This window comes from Chiroxiphia lanceolata, chromosome Z (assembly GCF_009829145.1).
Source record: "Chiroxiphia lanceolata isolate bChiLan1 chromosome Z, bChiLan1.pri, whole genome shotgun sequence".
NCBI classification, from domain to species: domain Eukaryota; kingdom Metazoa; phylum Chordata; class Aves; order Passeriformes; family Pipridae; genus Chiroxiphia; species Chiroxiphia lanceolata.
The window spans coordinates 33,073,483-33,087,575 of NC_045671.1; the positions used below are offsets into that span (position 1 = coordinate 33,073,483).

General features: G+C 39.9%; 1 protein-coding gene across 2 annotated transcripts in view; it reads left to right on the forward strand.

Annotated features, from left to right (window-relative positions):
• Positions 1-14,093, forward strand: part of ADAMTSL1 (ADAMTS like 1) — a 398,738-nt gene that overhangs the window by 184,574 nt on the left and 200,071 nt on the right. The window contains exon 1 of one of the 2 annotated variants that reach the window (XM_032676083.1): positions 5,855-6,195. The exons of the other annotated variant lie outside the window; for it this stretch is intronic. Within the exon in view, the coding sequence (XP_032531974.1) occupies positions 6,139-6,195 (57 nt within the window). The 5' untranslated portion in view covers positions 5,855-6,138. Of the gene's footprint in view, positions 1-5,854; positions 6,196-14,093 lie in introns of those variants that run through there. 2 annotated transcript variants of the gene reach the window in all.

Genomic DNA, 14,093 nt, shown 5'->3' on the forward strand with positions numbered 1-14,093 from the left:
GGGACTTTGCCTCATGTTAGATGTAGAGATTGATGCAGGTGCTGAACACAGAGGGATCACAGCACACCTGTTCCAAAGTGACATCATTGCACTCCACTGGTCATGGCAACCAACCTCTCAAAAAAAGGTGAAGACCTGATGAGTCTGAAGGCTCGACTATGTATCTATTGCCCTGCTAGGTGTGAATGAGGATGTTCTTACTCCTCAGAGCTGTCCTGTTCCTGCTATTGTACATTTGAGTTTTATCTCAAGTTGGAGGTCTAGGTAGAGGTTTTATATACATCAGCAAGTTCTTACTCCTCAGAGCTGTCCTGTTCCTGCTATTGTACATTTGAATTTTATCTCGAGTTGGAGGTCTAGGTAGAGGTTTTGTATACATCAGCACCTTAACCTTTGAGGAATGTGCTTTAATAATCACTCAGCATGTACATCTGAGTGAGCCTTACCTAGACAGTTCAGAATATTACAGTCCTTATCACTTTCATTCTAGTTTCTTTCACATCTTCTGAAGACACACACACACATACACATGTAAACGCAAATCCTGTTTAAAGCTCCTTGTAAAGCACTGGCTCCCTCATACTTCTCACTTTCCATACTTGCACAAACTTCCAGGTTCCCAGAAACCAATCCAGCCTTATAAAAGAAAAAAAATCTAAGAATAACTACTAACTAAAAAAGTAGAAAGAGATAAAAAATTCTGGTTGCTACAGACCTGATGGCAAAAAAGAGGTTGAACTGCCAGGAAGAAACAGGTGGCTTCTGAGTGAAAATGGTAACATATTCTCCCCAAGGAAATCAGTTCCAAAGGTGAGTTCACCCTTTCCTGCTATAAAGCATATTGATGTTAACAGTTTTCTTCTGCTTGCATGTGTGTTTTTCAAATTAAGTATTATTAAATCTGTAGAGCTTAAAATACTGCTTCAGACATCCTCCTTTGCTTCTACTTCCATTTCATATATCTGCCATAGGTGCAGTACAGTGCTGATAACCAGCTATGCTTCTCTCAAACAGATGTAAACTGACTTAATTGAACACCTGTCAGAAGTGAAGGAGAACTGGAACAAATAACCAGTTCAAAAAGTGGAAAGGGTAGTTTTCAGGACTTGGAGTAGCATGTATTTGTGTGCTCTCCTCTGAGATGGTGAAGGGCTTATATTCATAACATCGGGGTTTGCAAGTGACATATTTGCATATTTATACTCAGAAAGTGATGCTGAATGCAATCCTGGACTCACCAATGTCCAGTACCAGTTTTTGCAAATGATTTTAAATGTTTCAGGACTTTATTTGTAGCATTAAGATTTTGCTGAAAACAACCTCTGTCTTACTGGTGAAACAAAGTGCTGGGCACAGTAGGCACCATCCAACATTGGCTAACACATCGCTTGAAGTTTGATCTTTAACTTCTGCTTCAGGTAGAAGTCTTTTATTGCTCTGAATTCTTATATTCACTTGGCGTGCATGACAGAGAAAATGTGGAGATGTACAGGGCCTAAGGTTTTGCACCATTCAGGCAATGTTACCTTGTTCAGGGCATATTTTCCTTTTGACTACAGGCTTTATTTTTTAGTATATATGCATCCAAAGAAAAAATACCACATCCCATGCCTCCTAACTACTGTTCCACATATAGAATGAACTTTCAGTAAGACAAGTAAATAAACTCCATATGAAAGGCATAAATGCAGTAGAACAAAACCTTGGAGCTGAACAACAGTGTATGGAGATGGTCAGCTCCAGAAAACTTTCAGGCACTTCAAGTAATTTTTCAGTAAATCTACACTTCTATTTCAAAGGGGTTTTTGGTTGGATTTTGGGTTTCTTTTTGGTGTTCGTTTGTTTGTTTTTCCAGTGAGGAATAATTCAAATGAGCCTTTAGGTAGGTGCAACACTGCTTTGTAGAAATTGGCAGATATTGGGCATGACTCCTCATTAAAGCTGTATGCAAGACCTTTCCCTTGAACTTGATTCATAGGAGTTTCTATTCCCTGAATTTCACTTTGATTTCTATGTCTAACTACATGTAGAAAACTGAAAGCCAAAATGTTAGAAGAATGGTATTTATGTGGTTTCATGAAAAAATTACAGGGTTTGCATGAGTTCGTTGTGAAAACAAAATTGCAGCTGCATTTTAGAATCTGGTCTGAATTTTTAATGTGGAGCAAAATATCAGTCCTGGTGAATTTCATATGTTCTACAATGCTATTATGAATAGCATGCTACTCTGCTACTGATTAAACACATATCTTGAATAAACAAAGCTCTTTAGAACTAAGTCACCTTTTCAGCATGTCTGAACATTGCAGGCCACATAATTTCATAACATTACAACAAGATACTCAACTCACTGAAAGAAAGAAATTGACATTCTTGAGTGCATCAAAAAAAGAGCAATGAAGCTGGTGAAGTGTCTGGAGAATAAGTCTTGTGAGGAGCAGCAGTGGGAGCTGGGATTGTTTAGCCTGAAGGATAGGAGGCTGAGGGGAGGCATCACTCTCTACAACTGTGAATGGATGGTTGGTCCCTGCTCCCAAGCAACAAGGGGCAGAAGAACAAGAAACAACCTCAAGTTGAACCAGGGGATGTTTAGAATGGATATTAGGAAAAAATCTCTTCACTGAGATGGCTGTCAGGCATTGGAACAAGTTGTCCAGTGAAGTGGTTGAGTCACCATCCCTGGATGTATTTAAAAGATTTGTAGATGGGTGTAAAGCCCCAGGTCAAGCCACACACTGCCTAGGCAGTTCACTTATATTTAAGACTCCCAAGAGTTTCCATTCAAAATTCTTGCAGAGCCTCTGGTTCTTTAATACTTTAAATTCACTTAAAGAGAAAATGCTACATGTGTTTCCCAAAAAGCTTCTTTAAATGTAGTGACAAAATAGGTGTTTTGGCAAAAGGTTCACAGGAGTAACGTACAACCAAAGAAAAGTTTGCACAAAGCACCCAGCAAACACCAACCCACAACTTAGTGAAATACAAGCCATCGGTTTTAAGTTACCCACAGGAGATTAAGGAAAGAGTAAAGAAAGGAAAGAGATTAAGAAAAGAAAGGAAGAATAAAGAAAGTGGTTAGAAAAAGAGACTCGTACAGGTACCACTGAGAGGTCACACAAAGTCAGGTCCCAGGAGAGAAGGCAAGCAAAGATGGAGGCCCTGTGCGCCTCTCTTTATGTGCCCCTGTGGTCGCCCCTCCCAGGCAGGGCAACCAGTTCATCGACCACTCAGTGCTCTCCTGGCCAGAGTGAGGGGTTAGTTGGCCAGTCAGAGGCTCTAGGGGGTATGGTGTGGGTGGGCTCTCAGGTGGGCCTTTGGGATTGGCGGGCGCATGGCCCTGTGCATGTGCCTTCCCAGCTGCCCTGCTGGCTGCACAACATGTGCCTTCTGACTCTAGAGGCCTGGCCCCCTCCCCCAACACAGTTGGTTCATTCAACCCAGTTAATAAATAACCCAGTGAGGTACAAACCGGTCTCTCACAATGGGGCACTTGGTTTAGTGGTGGACTTGGCAGTGTTAAAGTAATGGTTGGACTTCGTGATCTTAAAGGTGTCATCCAATCTAAATAATTCTATGATTCTGTTCACTGATAAACTTTCTCCTCTTGCCATCATTCTCCATGCAAAATTCCCATCAGCTGCAGTGGAGGTCCATGATGAGAACAGTGGAATAATACATGGAATCCAAATATAAATCACTTAATCCAGCTTTGATGATATTGAGGCTTATTGAGGCTTCTGTACTGATAACAAGAATATCCAAAACTTCCTTTTAAAAAAATCTGTATTTTCCAAAGTTGAACAAGAAGTGCCCAAAATGAGGCATTCAGAAATGGGCATATGTAGTGTTAGTGCAACATCTCCAGTTTAAAGTTGGACTAAGAGAAAAAAAAAACCACAAACCACAACAAAAAAACCCAAGCACATGGTTATGAAAGTGTCTTTTTCAGTTGTTCCATCCATTGTAAGTCATGTAATCATAATTTCAGCATGATTCATCTATTTAATATTACAAACCTTGCTGTTTACCTTAGAAAGTGTGCCTTGAGAATTTCATGTACAGGAATTCCAGTAACTACCTGTAAACACTTCTCCAGTGATGTTAGTCTTCTTGTAGAAAAGGAACGGAGTAAGGTGGAAAACATACAAGAGTGGTGAGGAAATGTATGGAAAAAATCCTTTTGTGCAATTCTCAGTTGTGTGCTGACACTGCTGGTGAAGCAAAGGACATGGGAGCTTTGTGTTGGGGGTGAGGGTGGAGTAATGATATTATTTATAAAAGGTACACTAGACTTCCAGCAGATTTATATGTTTAGTTTCCTGAGTTTTCAAGGGCAATATAAGCAGACTCCCTGGTGGGAGAGGACTCTTAAAACTCATTTTAGACCTTTTCTCATTCCTGCTATGTTCAGTCCAGCTAGTGTGTTTTCCATCATAACCCCTTCTTACTGAGCCTTTTCAGTCTTTCTGGCCCTGTTTCATAGAATCATAGAATCATAGAATCAGACAGGTTGGAAAGGACCTCTGAGATCATCAGGTCCAACCCTTGATCCATTACCACCACAGTTGCTAGACCATGGCACTAAGTGCCACGTCCAGCCTCATCTTAAAAACCTTGCCTGACAAGTCCAAAGGTACCCAACAAAACTACTGTTGGGCAGTGCAAGCTGAAATCTGTTTCTCCCACTGTTCCTAATTACTTTCATTTCTTGTTTGAAATGCCTTGCTTCAGCCTCATTTCCTAAAGACTATCTCTATTTAGTTTATCTCCTTTCTATTTTGGCCTTCAGGTGTCTTCAGCATTTATGTTCCAGTTCCTATTATGCCAGGCCAGACTTTTTCTGTCCTCCCATCTGACTTCTCAACATCTGTTACTCTTTATTTTTTCCCCTTAGTTCCTTCCCTTTTGCAAACTCTGTATCACTCTCTATCCGTTCGTCCAGCTTTTCCTCCAGGCTGGTTTTAATTTCTGCTTATGTGCAGTTCTCTTAAATGATCTGTGCTCTACCCTTGCTCCTTCTTTTCTGTCCACAGTCCTGGCCTTTGGCAGAGTTCACCTTTCCTCTGCTAGCTTCTGACTTCAGTCACTCTTCAGATTCAGCATCCAGCTCAGCCTCATGTGTGAGAATGCCTACTGCATTTAGAAAGTTCTTGGATCCAGTGCTTCAGAAAATAAAAGAAACAGACAAGGGGGGGGGGGGGGAAAGACAGTGGGACAGGGGCATTGCCTGCAAACTAAATTAATTTTGAACAGGGTTAGGGTTACTTGCAACTTCTATCTTAATACTTAAAAAGCAGAGTTCCCATCTTTTATGAGGTGTGTGAATCTTTGCCTTTCTGTGCAAAGTTCTTCCTCCAACAGGCTCACTTTCCTTCTAATGCAGAATAGGTTAGGTTTTAAGTTTTCTCCAAGAAGGTAGTGACAAAGACTGTCGCTCAGTCCTATTAAAAACATTCCTGCTTTACAGTTTTAGGGCAGAGTCAGACCTCTTTATTGTTGGTGTATTATGTTGTAAAAGAGAGCACTTTTCTGTAAATACAAGGCTTTAGTAAAATGTGCATTCTCCCTGGAGGATTTCAGCATTTTCCGATTGTTGCCTTTTATGGCATACATTATGTATCGACACAGATTATGTTTTCCTCCTGTCTGCAACAATGCATGCTCAGGAGGAGAGCTACTGACCTAGCAATAAGCGTGAACAGCTCACGGCAAGTGGTAAAGGGGAACTCCAGGAGCTGAAAGGAGAGCACTCCGTTCAGCTGTGCCATGCTGCCTCTCTCCTTCTCCTTCTCCTTCTCCTCCTCCTTTTCCTCCTCCTCCTTCTCCCCCTTCTCCTCCTCCTCCTCTCTTTCTCCTTCTCCTCTGTCTTCAGCTGTTACGCGTTCCCCAGACTCCTTGGCTTTGTTGTGCTGCATGTCTGAATAGTAGGAGGGCGATTGGCTGATCGTCGGCTCAGAAAGCGCTTCCCCGCAGCTTACCCCAAGTCACCCACCCACGCCTGGGTTAGGAAATGCGAGCGGGGCTGATGGAGGCGGAGAAGGAGGGCTGAAGGTTTGCACCAGCGCTGGGTGTGACAGCAGGCAGCCGAGCGCTCTGCAGTTTGCGCGTGTCCGACCCAAGTCCGGCACGGATCCGACAATGGAGTGCTGCCGCTGGACAACCGCTGGCACGCTGCTTCTAGCCTCCCTTATCCTGGTAAATGCTCTTTGTTTTCTGCAGATATGTACTGCCTGTAGCTAATATTGTATCTGTGTGTATATATGCGGGTGGGTATGTTTTTAATCTCTTAAGATTGCAGTTGGAAAGAGTTTGTTTTGAACTAGTCACGTAAATCTTACCCTCTCTAAAATACTGCAGACTTGGAGCCTCGATATTGTGGCTTGCTGCAGATAGAACTGAGAAGTTGATGTTGGCATCACTTTTCTAAACTTAGAGAGCAGTGACCTGTGGATGGTGATTTAATTGCTTGGGGTTTAGAGAGGAGCTGTTTCTCCCCTCTTTGAGTCAGACTGTATCACGCTGGAGAAAAAAAAAGGGGGGGGGAGAAAAAGGTATTTTTCAGTTTTGCACATGCAGAAAAAACAGGTACAGCATGTGCTGAACCTTTTCCTGAAGCCAGCTTAAATGAGCTCTCATTAGTGCTGTTAAGTCATTACAGAGTGTAGTAGGGAGTGTAGCTCACTACTCCATCTGAGTTCTTAACCTTCTGCAGAAGAAATTGTATTCGTTTTCAGTAGAGTGGTGCTTGAGCAATGTCAGTGAGGGTCAATAGTTTATGTTATTAACTGCACTAGAACTTGTGCCAGTTTCCCTGGCATAACAAACTTTTGAAAGATATGTTATGCGATACCTGGTATACTTTGGGGCAGTAAACTTGATCATTACTGTATTATTTGCTTGCATACTTCTCCTGTTTATCCTGATAGGATGCTCTGCAGCGGAGTGCTGTAGCTATGCTGTTTGATTGACATTCTGTGTTCCGTTTTGACTCATTTTTATGAGTGGTATGTTTGCAATCAGGAAATCTGCAGTAAGGATATAATTATGCACAGAGTCTTGATGCCATAGTCATCTTGGAATACATATGTTGCCTTTTTCTGAAAATTTGACTGAGTGTAGTTGTTCAGTTAGCAAATAACTGTTAAGAAATATATGAACTTTATAGCAGCTTGCATCTTCTTATGTATATGTATAAAACAATTCATTGTAAACTGATCTTAACATGAATTGTAGTAGCCACTTGGGAACCTAAACAGTAGGATAATCCTATTCAAAATGCTTATTAAAAATTATTGTATTGCAAAAAACAAACAAGTTTTTTAGTATAGAATCACTAAATAGTAATTGATCACTAGAAATAATAGTGCTATCTGGACTGATATGAAAGTCTTATTTTGTTTAAAGGTCTATTTTCCATTTAAAATACTGAATTCACACAAAACTACATTAAGTCAGCATAGATTCTCTTTTGTTTATGAAAATGAGACATTTATAACCTGATGACTGTAATATATTATGAGCCAATCTTGCAGGACTAACTTAGGAACAGGAGATATGACTCAACAAGACTGTGTAAAGACTATAGGATTTTGCCCTATGTTAAGCTCATACTCATAATATTTGTACATCACTTTGCTACTTGTGAATTAAGTTCTCAGCCCCCGATTCACAAAAAAAAAAATACGTTCTGTTGCCCACTATTATGCATTATATTCCACACTATACTAGTTTGTATTTGTATGACTTACCCTGCCTCAAGAGATTTGCCACCATCTCCCACCAGATCTCTTTGTGCCTTAAGAACAGTGATGTGAAGCAAGCTTAACTTTTCTTTTTTGAATCAGACCATTCTTTTTCTCTTCCATAGTCAGGAAAATCTATCATTTGCTTTCAGCAGGAGATTAGGTAAACATGCAAGTATTTGACTTACAGCTTGGCTGAAGATAAACTGTAGGATACTTGGTATACTTGTTCCTACTGTAGTTTATTGCAGCATGAGTTCACAGAAGGCAGGACAGAAAGGTCATAGATGTTTTTGAGAAAAAAGGAAGCATTGGATCAGGCCTGTGACCTGGATATTAGCATCGTAGATGTTAGTTTTTGTCAAGTTTGAAATCTGACAGTCAGCATTTGGATTAATGTGTATCACCTTGAATCTCAATAAAACCCCCATCTTGCTCACAATAACCAACACCGGCAGCTTCTAATTATGGAGCACTCTACTTACATCAGCAGCAGTTCACAGTTGTAATAAGGCTGTGCAGTAAATGCTTATAGGATTGGCCCTGCAACAATTTATCACATGTTCCTAAATTTTCATTAAGAGACTGTAGAGCAAAGTAGCAGCTAAAGTCTTTGTTCAGCATCCTTGCCTGAGGAAGGAGGTTGCATAGCCTGGGCACATGCACAGCCCATGCACATGTGATGCTAAGGCAATCAAGCTTTAGCAGCCTCACAAGCTGTGACAAATCCGTGGGCAGCAACATCAGTAACCTCTCCTGTTTCTCGCACCAGCAGCTGCCTGGAGTGGTGTAGTAGGGAGTGTAGCTCACTACTCCATCTGGGTTCTTAAACTTCTGCAGAAGAAATTGTATTCATTTTCAGTAGAGTGGTGCTTGAGTAAGGTCAATGAGGGTCAATGGTTTATGTTATTAACTGCACTAGAACTTGCACCATACTCAGACATCCAGTTTCCCTGGCATAAATGTGGGTTAGGTATTTCCATGGCATTTTGAGAATCTGAACCATAACACTATGATGCCTGTTTTAAAAAAGTAGTATCAGACTGAAAGTAGCTTTGAAGTTTCTCATGAAGTTTCTGTCTTTCCAGAGAAAGACCAGGTATGTGGAGAATTTTGCTTATTGCTTTGTGAACTTTTGCAAGCTAAGGAGATATTAGCCTTCCACTTTTAAGAGCAACAAACAAAAGCAGGCATTCTGTTCAAAAGATTTTCCTTTCTATTAGTTTATAAATAAAAGCTTAATACAAGGAAGTCACAGTTGTCTAACTCAAAGGAAATGTGACCAAAACCATAATCAGCCATATGTTCAACTGAACTTTAAGTTAAATCATGTGATGTTAGAAGGGCATTTCATCACACATGCATTTGTTATTTGCATTTGTTATTTGCATCTTTTCAGCAGGTTTTTTTAGCTCTCTTTGTTGCTCTTATGATACTTAAAGGAGTAACACTGGTAACTGTAATAAAGTGCTTGTGTCTTTCTGCTGGATTTCTTTCTTTTGCTGTGCTAATTTATACGTGGAAAATAGCCAAATACAATAGTCCATTTCTTCCAGGTTCTTTGACATTACACTTCTGTATTATCTATCTAGGTCTGTCTTGGATGACTACAAGCACAATTAGCCAGTGAAAGGAATATAATGTTTCTTGTTTACATCTGACTGTACAAAGCTTCACAGTTTTTCCTTTCATATGTGGATAGGTCTACCTACTGTTGTAGTCTGCTTCTCATTTCTACAATTTTATTGAGAGGTTTTTTCCCAGTATGAGGTCCAAAGTACACACATATATTTTCATGCACAATCATGCATATGTACAGACTGCCATTTAATCACATCAGTTGGGTAAGGATGCACTGAAATACAAAGCTGAAATTTATTCATGCTACAAAGTGCACAATTTCTCACCATTGTGGTTTGTGACCAGTGCTGCTGTACTTCGAATTTGTCATGTCTATAAACCAAAACAATTTCTTATGTGAAGGACTAGATGCTACTAAGTATGTATGATCAAAATTTCTTCCTGTATTACTCTAGAATTCTGTGTTCGGACCTATTTTATTGACCTCTTCCTTCAAATTTTTGGTTTTTGAAGTATATAAGTCGTTTACTCTTTTTCTACCAAGTGCAGAGACTTGTGTGAGATGAACTAAGGTTGTGTGTTGGAATTTTTTTTTAGATTTCCGTGAATGGTTTTGGATTTTAGTGAATAGTTTTTTAAGTCAGTACTTAATGTAGGCCGTTGAGCTACTGGTTTGCTTCAGCGGTGTCATTAAGTTTAATGTGTTCTTTTAATGACTTTGATAGATTCATAGGCCTGTGAAAGAATAATAAAAAAAGGTATGAAACTGAACACTGTGGAGAGACTGAGGATTGGTATATGGTCATCTCTGTTCGTGGATTTGTCATCAGGACAAACTTCAATGCTTAGAAGGTTCACAAGTTAATGTCAAACCTGACTGGGCCACATGACCAGACAAATAATTCTTAAGGAGACGACTGTCAATCTCCGCATGACTGAGTTTTCACTGAAGCAAATAAAAACTGAATCCCTTTTAGCTGTGTTGTTAGTCATCCAAATACAACCTCATGGTTTCTGTTACAATGTTGTATTGTCAGATCTGCAGGCAGCAGCATTGTTTTTATTGCTTTTTTAGCTATTTTCTTCAGCTTGTAGTAAAACTCAGAACTGTATGGGAAACAATTATATGGGGGAAAAATGAGAAATTGCAGTTTGTGTTCTCTTGTATGAGGAAGGAAAGAAGAATAGTAAGATCATCCTTATATACACAGTCTGAAAGCTGAAGGTAGTGAAAAAAACAGTGAGAACACACCAACCACCAGATGCTATGGTATCATGATAGGGAGCAGGAAAAGGAAAAAGAAATTACTTTTCCCAGCTCAAACCAAGGACAGTTATTAAATAAGTCTTCTCATCTGGTGGACAACAACTAATAAAAAATTGACAGGAAATGTTTAATGTCATCAGAATATGGTACTATGGTATGAACCATGACTAATTCTAACTCGTGTACAGGAATTAGCCTAGGTTTTGCTGTTGGCTTCTCTATCTTCTCATATCAGCTTATGAACATTAGGCTTGTCATAACAGATGGCTGCCCAGCTTTGCATATTCAAGGTCTTATAACATTTTCTGACTCTTACATGCATGTTCAGGCAAAATGGGGCAAGTAAGCAAAAGCTGTACATTTCATGGAGTGAGAAAATCTTCTCTAGGTCCTTAACCCTATCTAGTGTTGAACACAGACCAATAATAGTCAAAGCTTAGTACAATCTGATCATTTAGATATCCTTCTATCTCAGGAAATGTAGAACATTTCATCATCGATCTGAGTTTTTCTATCTTGCATACTACATGTTCAGACCTATTTTTCTAATTAGCTCAAATTTTTCCTTTGGCAAAAGGGACAAAGGAAGAGGGTCCTCTATTGGGGATTATAGATATTAGAAAGATTTAAAGGTTGGTATCATGGTTTTAAAGGTTATTCTTAAAGGTTTCATTTGTCTATCAAGATTTTATGCAGTATCTTATCTTTGTCTTTTGAAGCTTCTCTCTCAGTTGGATAGTGTCATGAGCCTTTAAAGATTTTGTCCTTTTTGGAAATGGCACACACCATTCTCAGACTACTAACTCATAATAAAAATACGATAGTTCATAAGCACAATATTAGCTGAGATTCCATGTTTCCGTGTGAATATAATGTGCGGGTGTCAAATTTCCCCTTCCAGCTTTTTTGGATATAATCTTAGTCCCTGCTTGAAGTTTGCCAGTGTATTGTTCAGGTTCTGCACTGTATCAATAGACACAGATATGAAAGGAAATAAAGGAAGCAATGAGGTCTACTGTTTTGGTGCTGACATAAGATTGGTGATTTATTTATTTATTTATTTATTTGCTTACTGTTTTATTGAAATCTTGTATTTAAGTTGTTTAGGGCAAACAAAACTGCTCTTAACAAGCCCAGGGCTGCCTCTTCTTATTGTAAATATTTTTTGGGTATGACATTTTCATAGTTCCTATAACTTTTAAAGTAGTATTTGCCATTACTGTGGTATGGCAAATATATTCCTTAAAGGTCCAGCCATGTTTAAAAGACAGAAGGTCTGAATTAGCTGAAGGGCAGAGGCAAGTGCTTTAATAGAAATCTCTGAAACTAAAAACTTTAGCTGCCTTAGTTTTAATTGTAAGATTCTGCCAATCCAAGCTTTAGCAATCTTGTCATTCTCTGATGGCTCATCGGTGCTCGTGAGCACCTGTCAAGAGGGAGGGCATTATCCCCTTACCAGAGCTGAAGACTGACTTAGAGAGGAATGCATATCCTTTCTATGTAGCATACTGGTTCAAAGTGTGGATGTGTAATTTCTTTTATTTGGTGAGAGCAAGGAAACATAAATATTTTCATCATATGTGATAGAGAGCAGCATGAGAGTAGCAGCAATTTTTGTCCTTCCTAAACACTTCAGTTTAATTTAAACTAATGGAGAAAAAAAAAATCTGGTACTTTTAAAACACTCCTTCACCTTGGGACTGCAAATTCTCAACAACTAAGTGTATACTCCTTTAAAGAAACATATTTATTAATTTGAGATCAATTATTTGGTGATAAAGGGAGAAATAAATACGTTAGATAAACTCTGAGATTTATAGCTACTTCCTAGGGTCTAATGAGCTTTTTTTCTCTTCTGTCTTCTCTTTATTTTTGGTTATGATACGGAATCTTGAGCTTGCTCAATGGTTTCCTTCCTCCCTCCCTTCCTCCTCCTTTTCCCCTTCCTCCCCCCCTGCCTTTCTCTCTTTCTCTCTTCCCTTGCTCTCTCTCTTTACCCCCTATTTTTTACATAAATATTTCCCTTTCAGTTTTCCTGCCTCCAGCAAGGCTTAATGCTTCAACCCTTTATATGGCCCCTTGTTGATAAAACAAATACATGCACATCGCCATGAGGTAACTGAGGGAGATGGCAGACCATCAGAAGAATAGGAGGTTTCATTTGTTTTGAATAAACCTCATAATTGCGGATGTTACCTGAAGTTACACAACTCTTTGGAAAGTTCTTCTCCCTTGTCTGAAATGCCTCTTGACCAGAGTATCATCTTTCTGTTGCAACCTATGTCACCTTGCCTTAATGCTCTGATCTGCTCCAGATGAGTGTGAGCCATCGTAGGGCTGAGGAGCCCATTAAAATCTATGCTGATGCAACGTCTTCTAGCTCAGATTTTCGGAATTAGAGTTTCTAAAGCCAGACCACATGGGGTTTGGTGTACATTAGGTAACTCGCTGTTGAACATTGTGACCTGTACAGAGGGTTAGGCTGGGTAAATATCTGAAGCTTAAGGTCAGTTTACTAAAGCAAAGGAAAATGGTTAATAAAAATTTCTTCAGTGTAGTACCCTGCCTCTTTGGGAGAGGCAGTGGATCTTGCAGTGTCAGACATATGTTAGCCATTTTTAACTTAAAGCTGATGCACAGTGCCCAGCCAGCACACACCTTTCATTTCTTACTACTGAGAAAACACTTGGCATGCAATAGGCCTTGTCAGAGATAACAATTTTACTTTTCTCTCATCTCCTTTCTGTGAGCGTTGTAGGATTTTCTCTGCCTGCAGTTTTTGCTACGTGGAACACAAACCCGAAGTCCTTGAGTGCAATATGTGCTTTTGAACCCATGCTATTGGGTAGGTTCCGAATTCTGAAGTGATTTCACCCATTGTGCATCCAAACCAGTGCTAGCTTTGAAAACCCTTCTGAGTCAATTAAGCGACAAGTCTGAGGCTGAGCCAGCTTGGACCTGCTCTGTATTGGATCACCCATGCCTGGTGTTTACACCAACACAGCAGGATTTAAATATAACAAGGTGTTGTAACTTGAGCCTGTGAGAGCAAAAAAGAAAGCTCTTGTATTCACATGGCTCTCCTGGTGTGTATTTTCATATGGGTAACTGAAGTGAGAGATAGGACTGATCTGTTATAGGGAACTCAGCATGCACAGCGTTGAAGTGATATGGTGTCAGCTCCATCCTCTGCCAGCAACCCCCTCTCCCGTCCCTCCAGCTGGCTGCTGCCCTTCTAGGAGAAAAAATGAGCTCACGTTTGGCACATTTCTCCTGGGATATAACTTCCAGTCCAGGTTTAGGAATGGCTGCTTAGCTCCTAATGTCCTGAGATGACTGTTGATTCTTCCCTGTGTTGTTACAGGCGAGAAGCAGTGTACTCTCTATTGTAAGTTTTAAGAGGCTGCATATATACAGCACAGCTATATGGTTTGCTTCAGGGCAGTAGGAATCCTTTGGGACCATGAGGACAGCATGAGGCAGTGTTCTTATCCTTCAGAGAC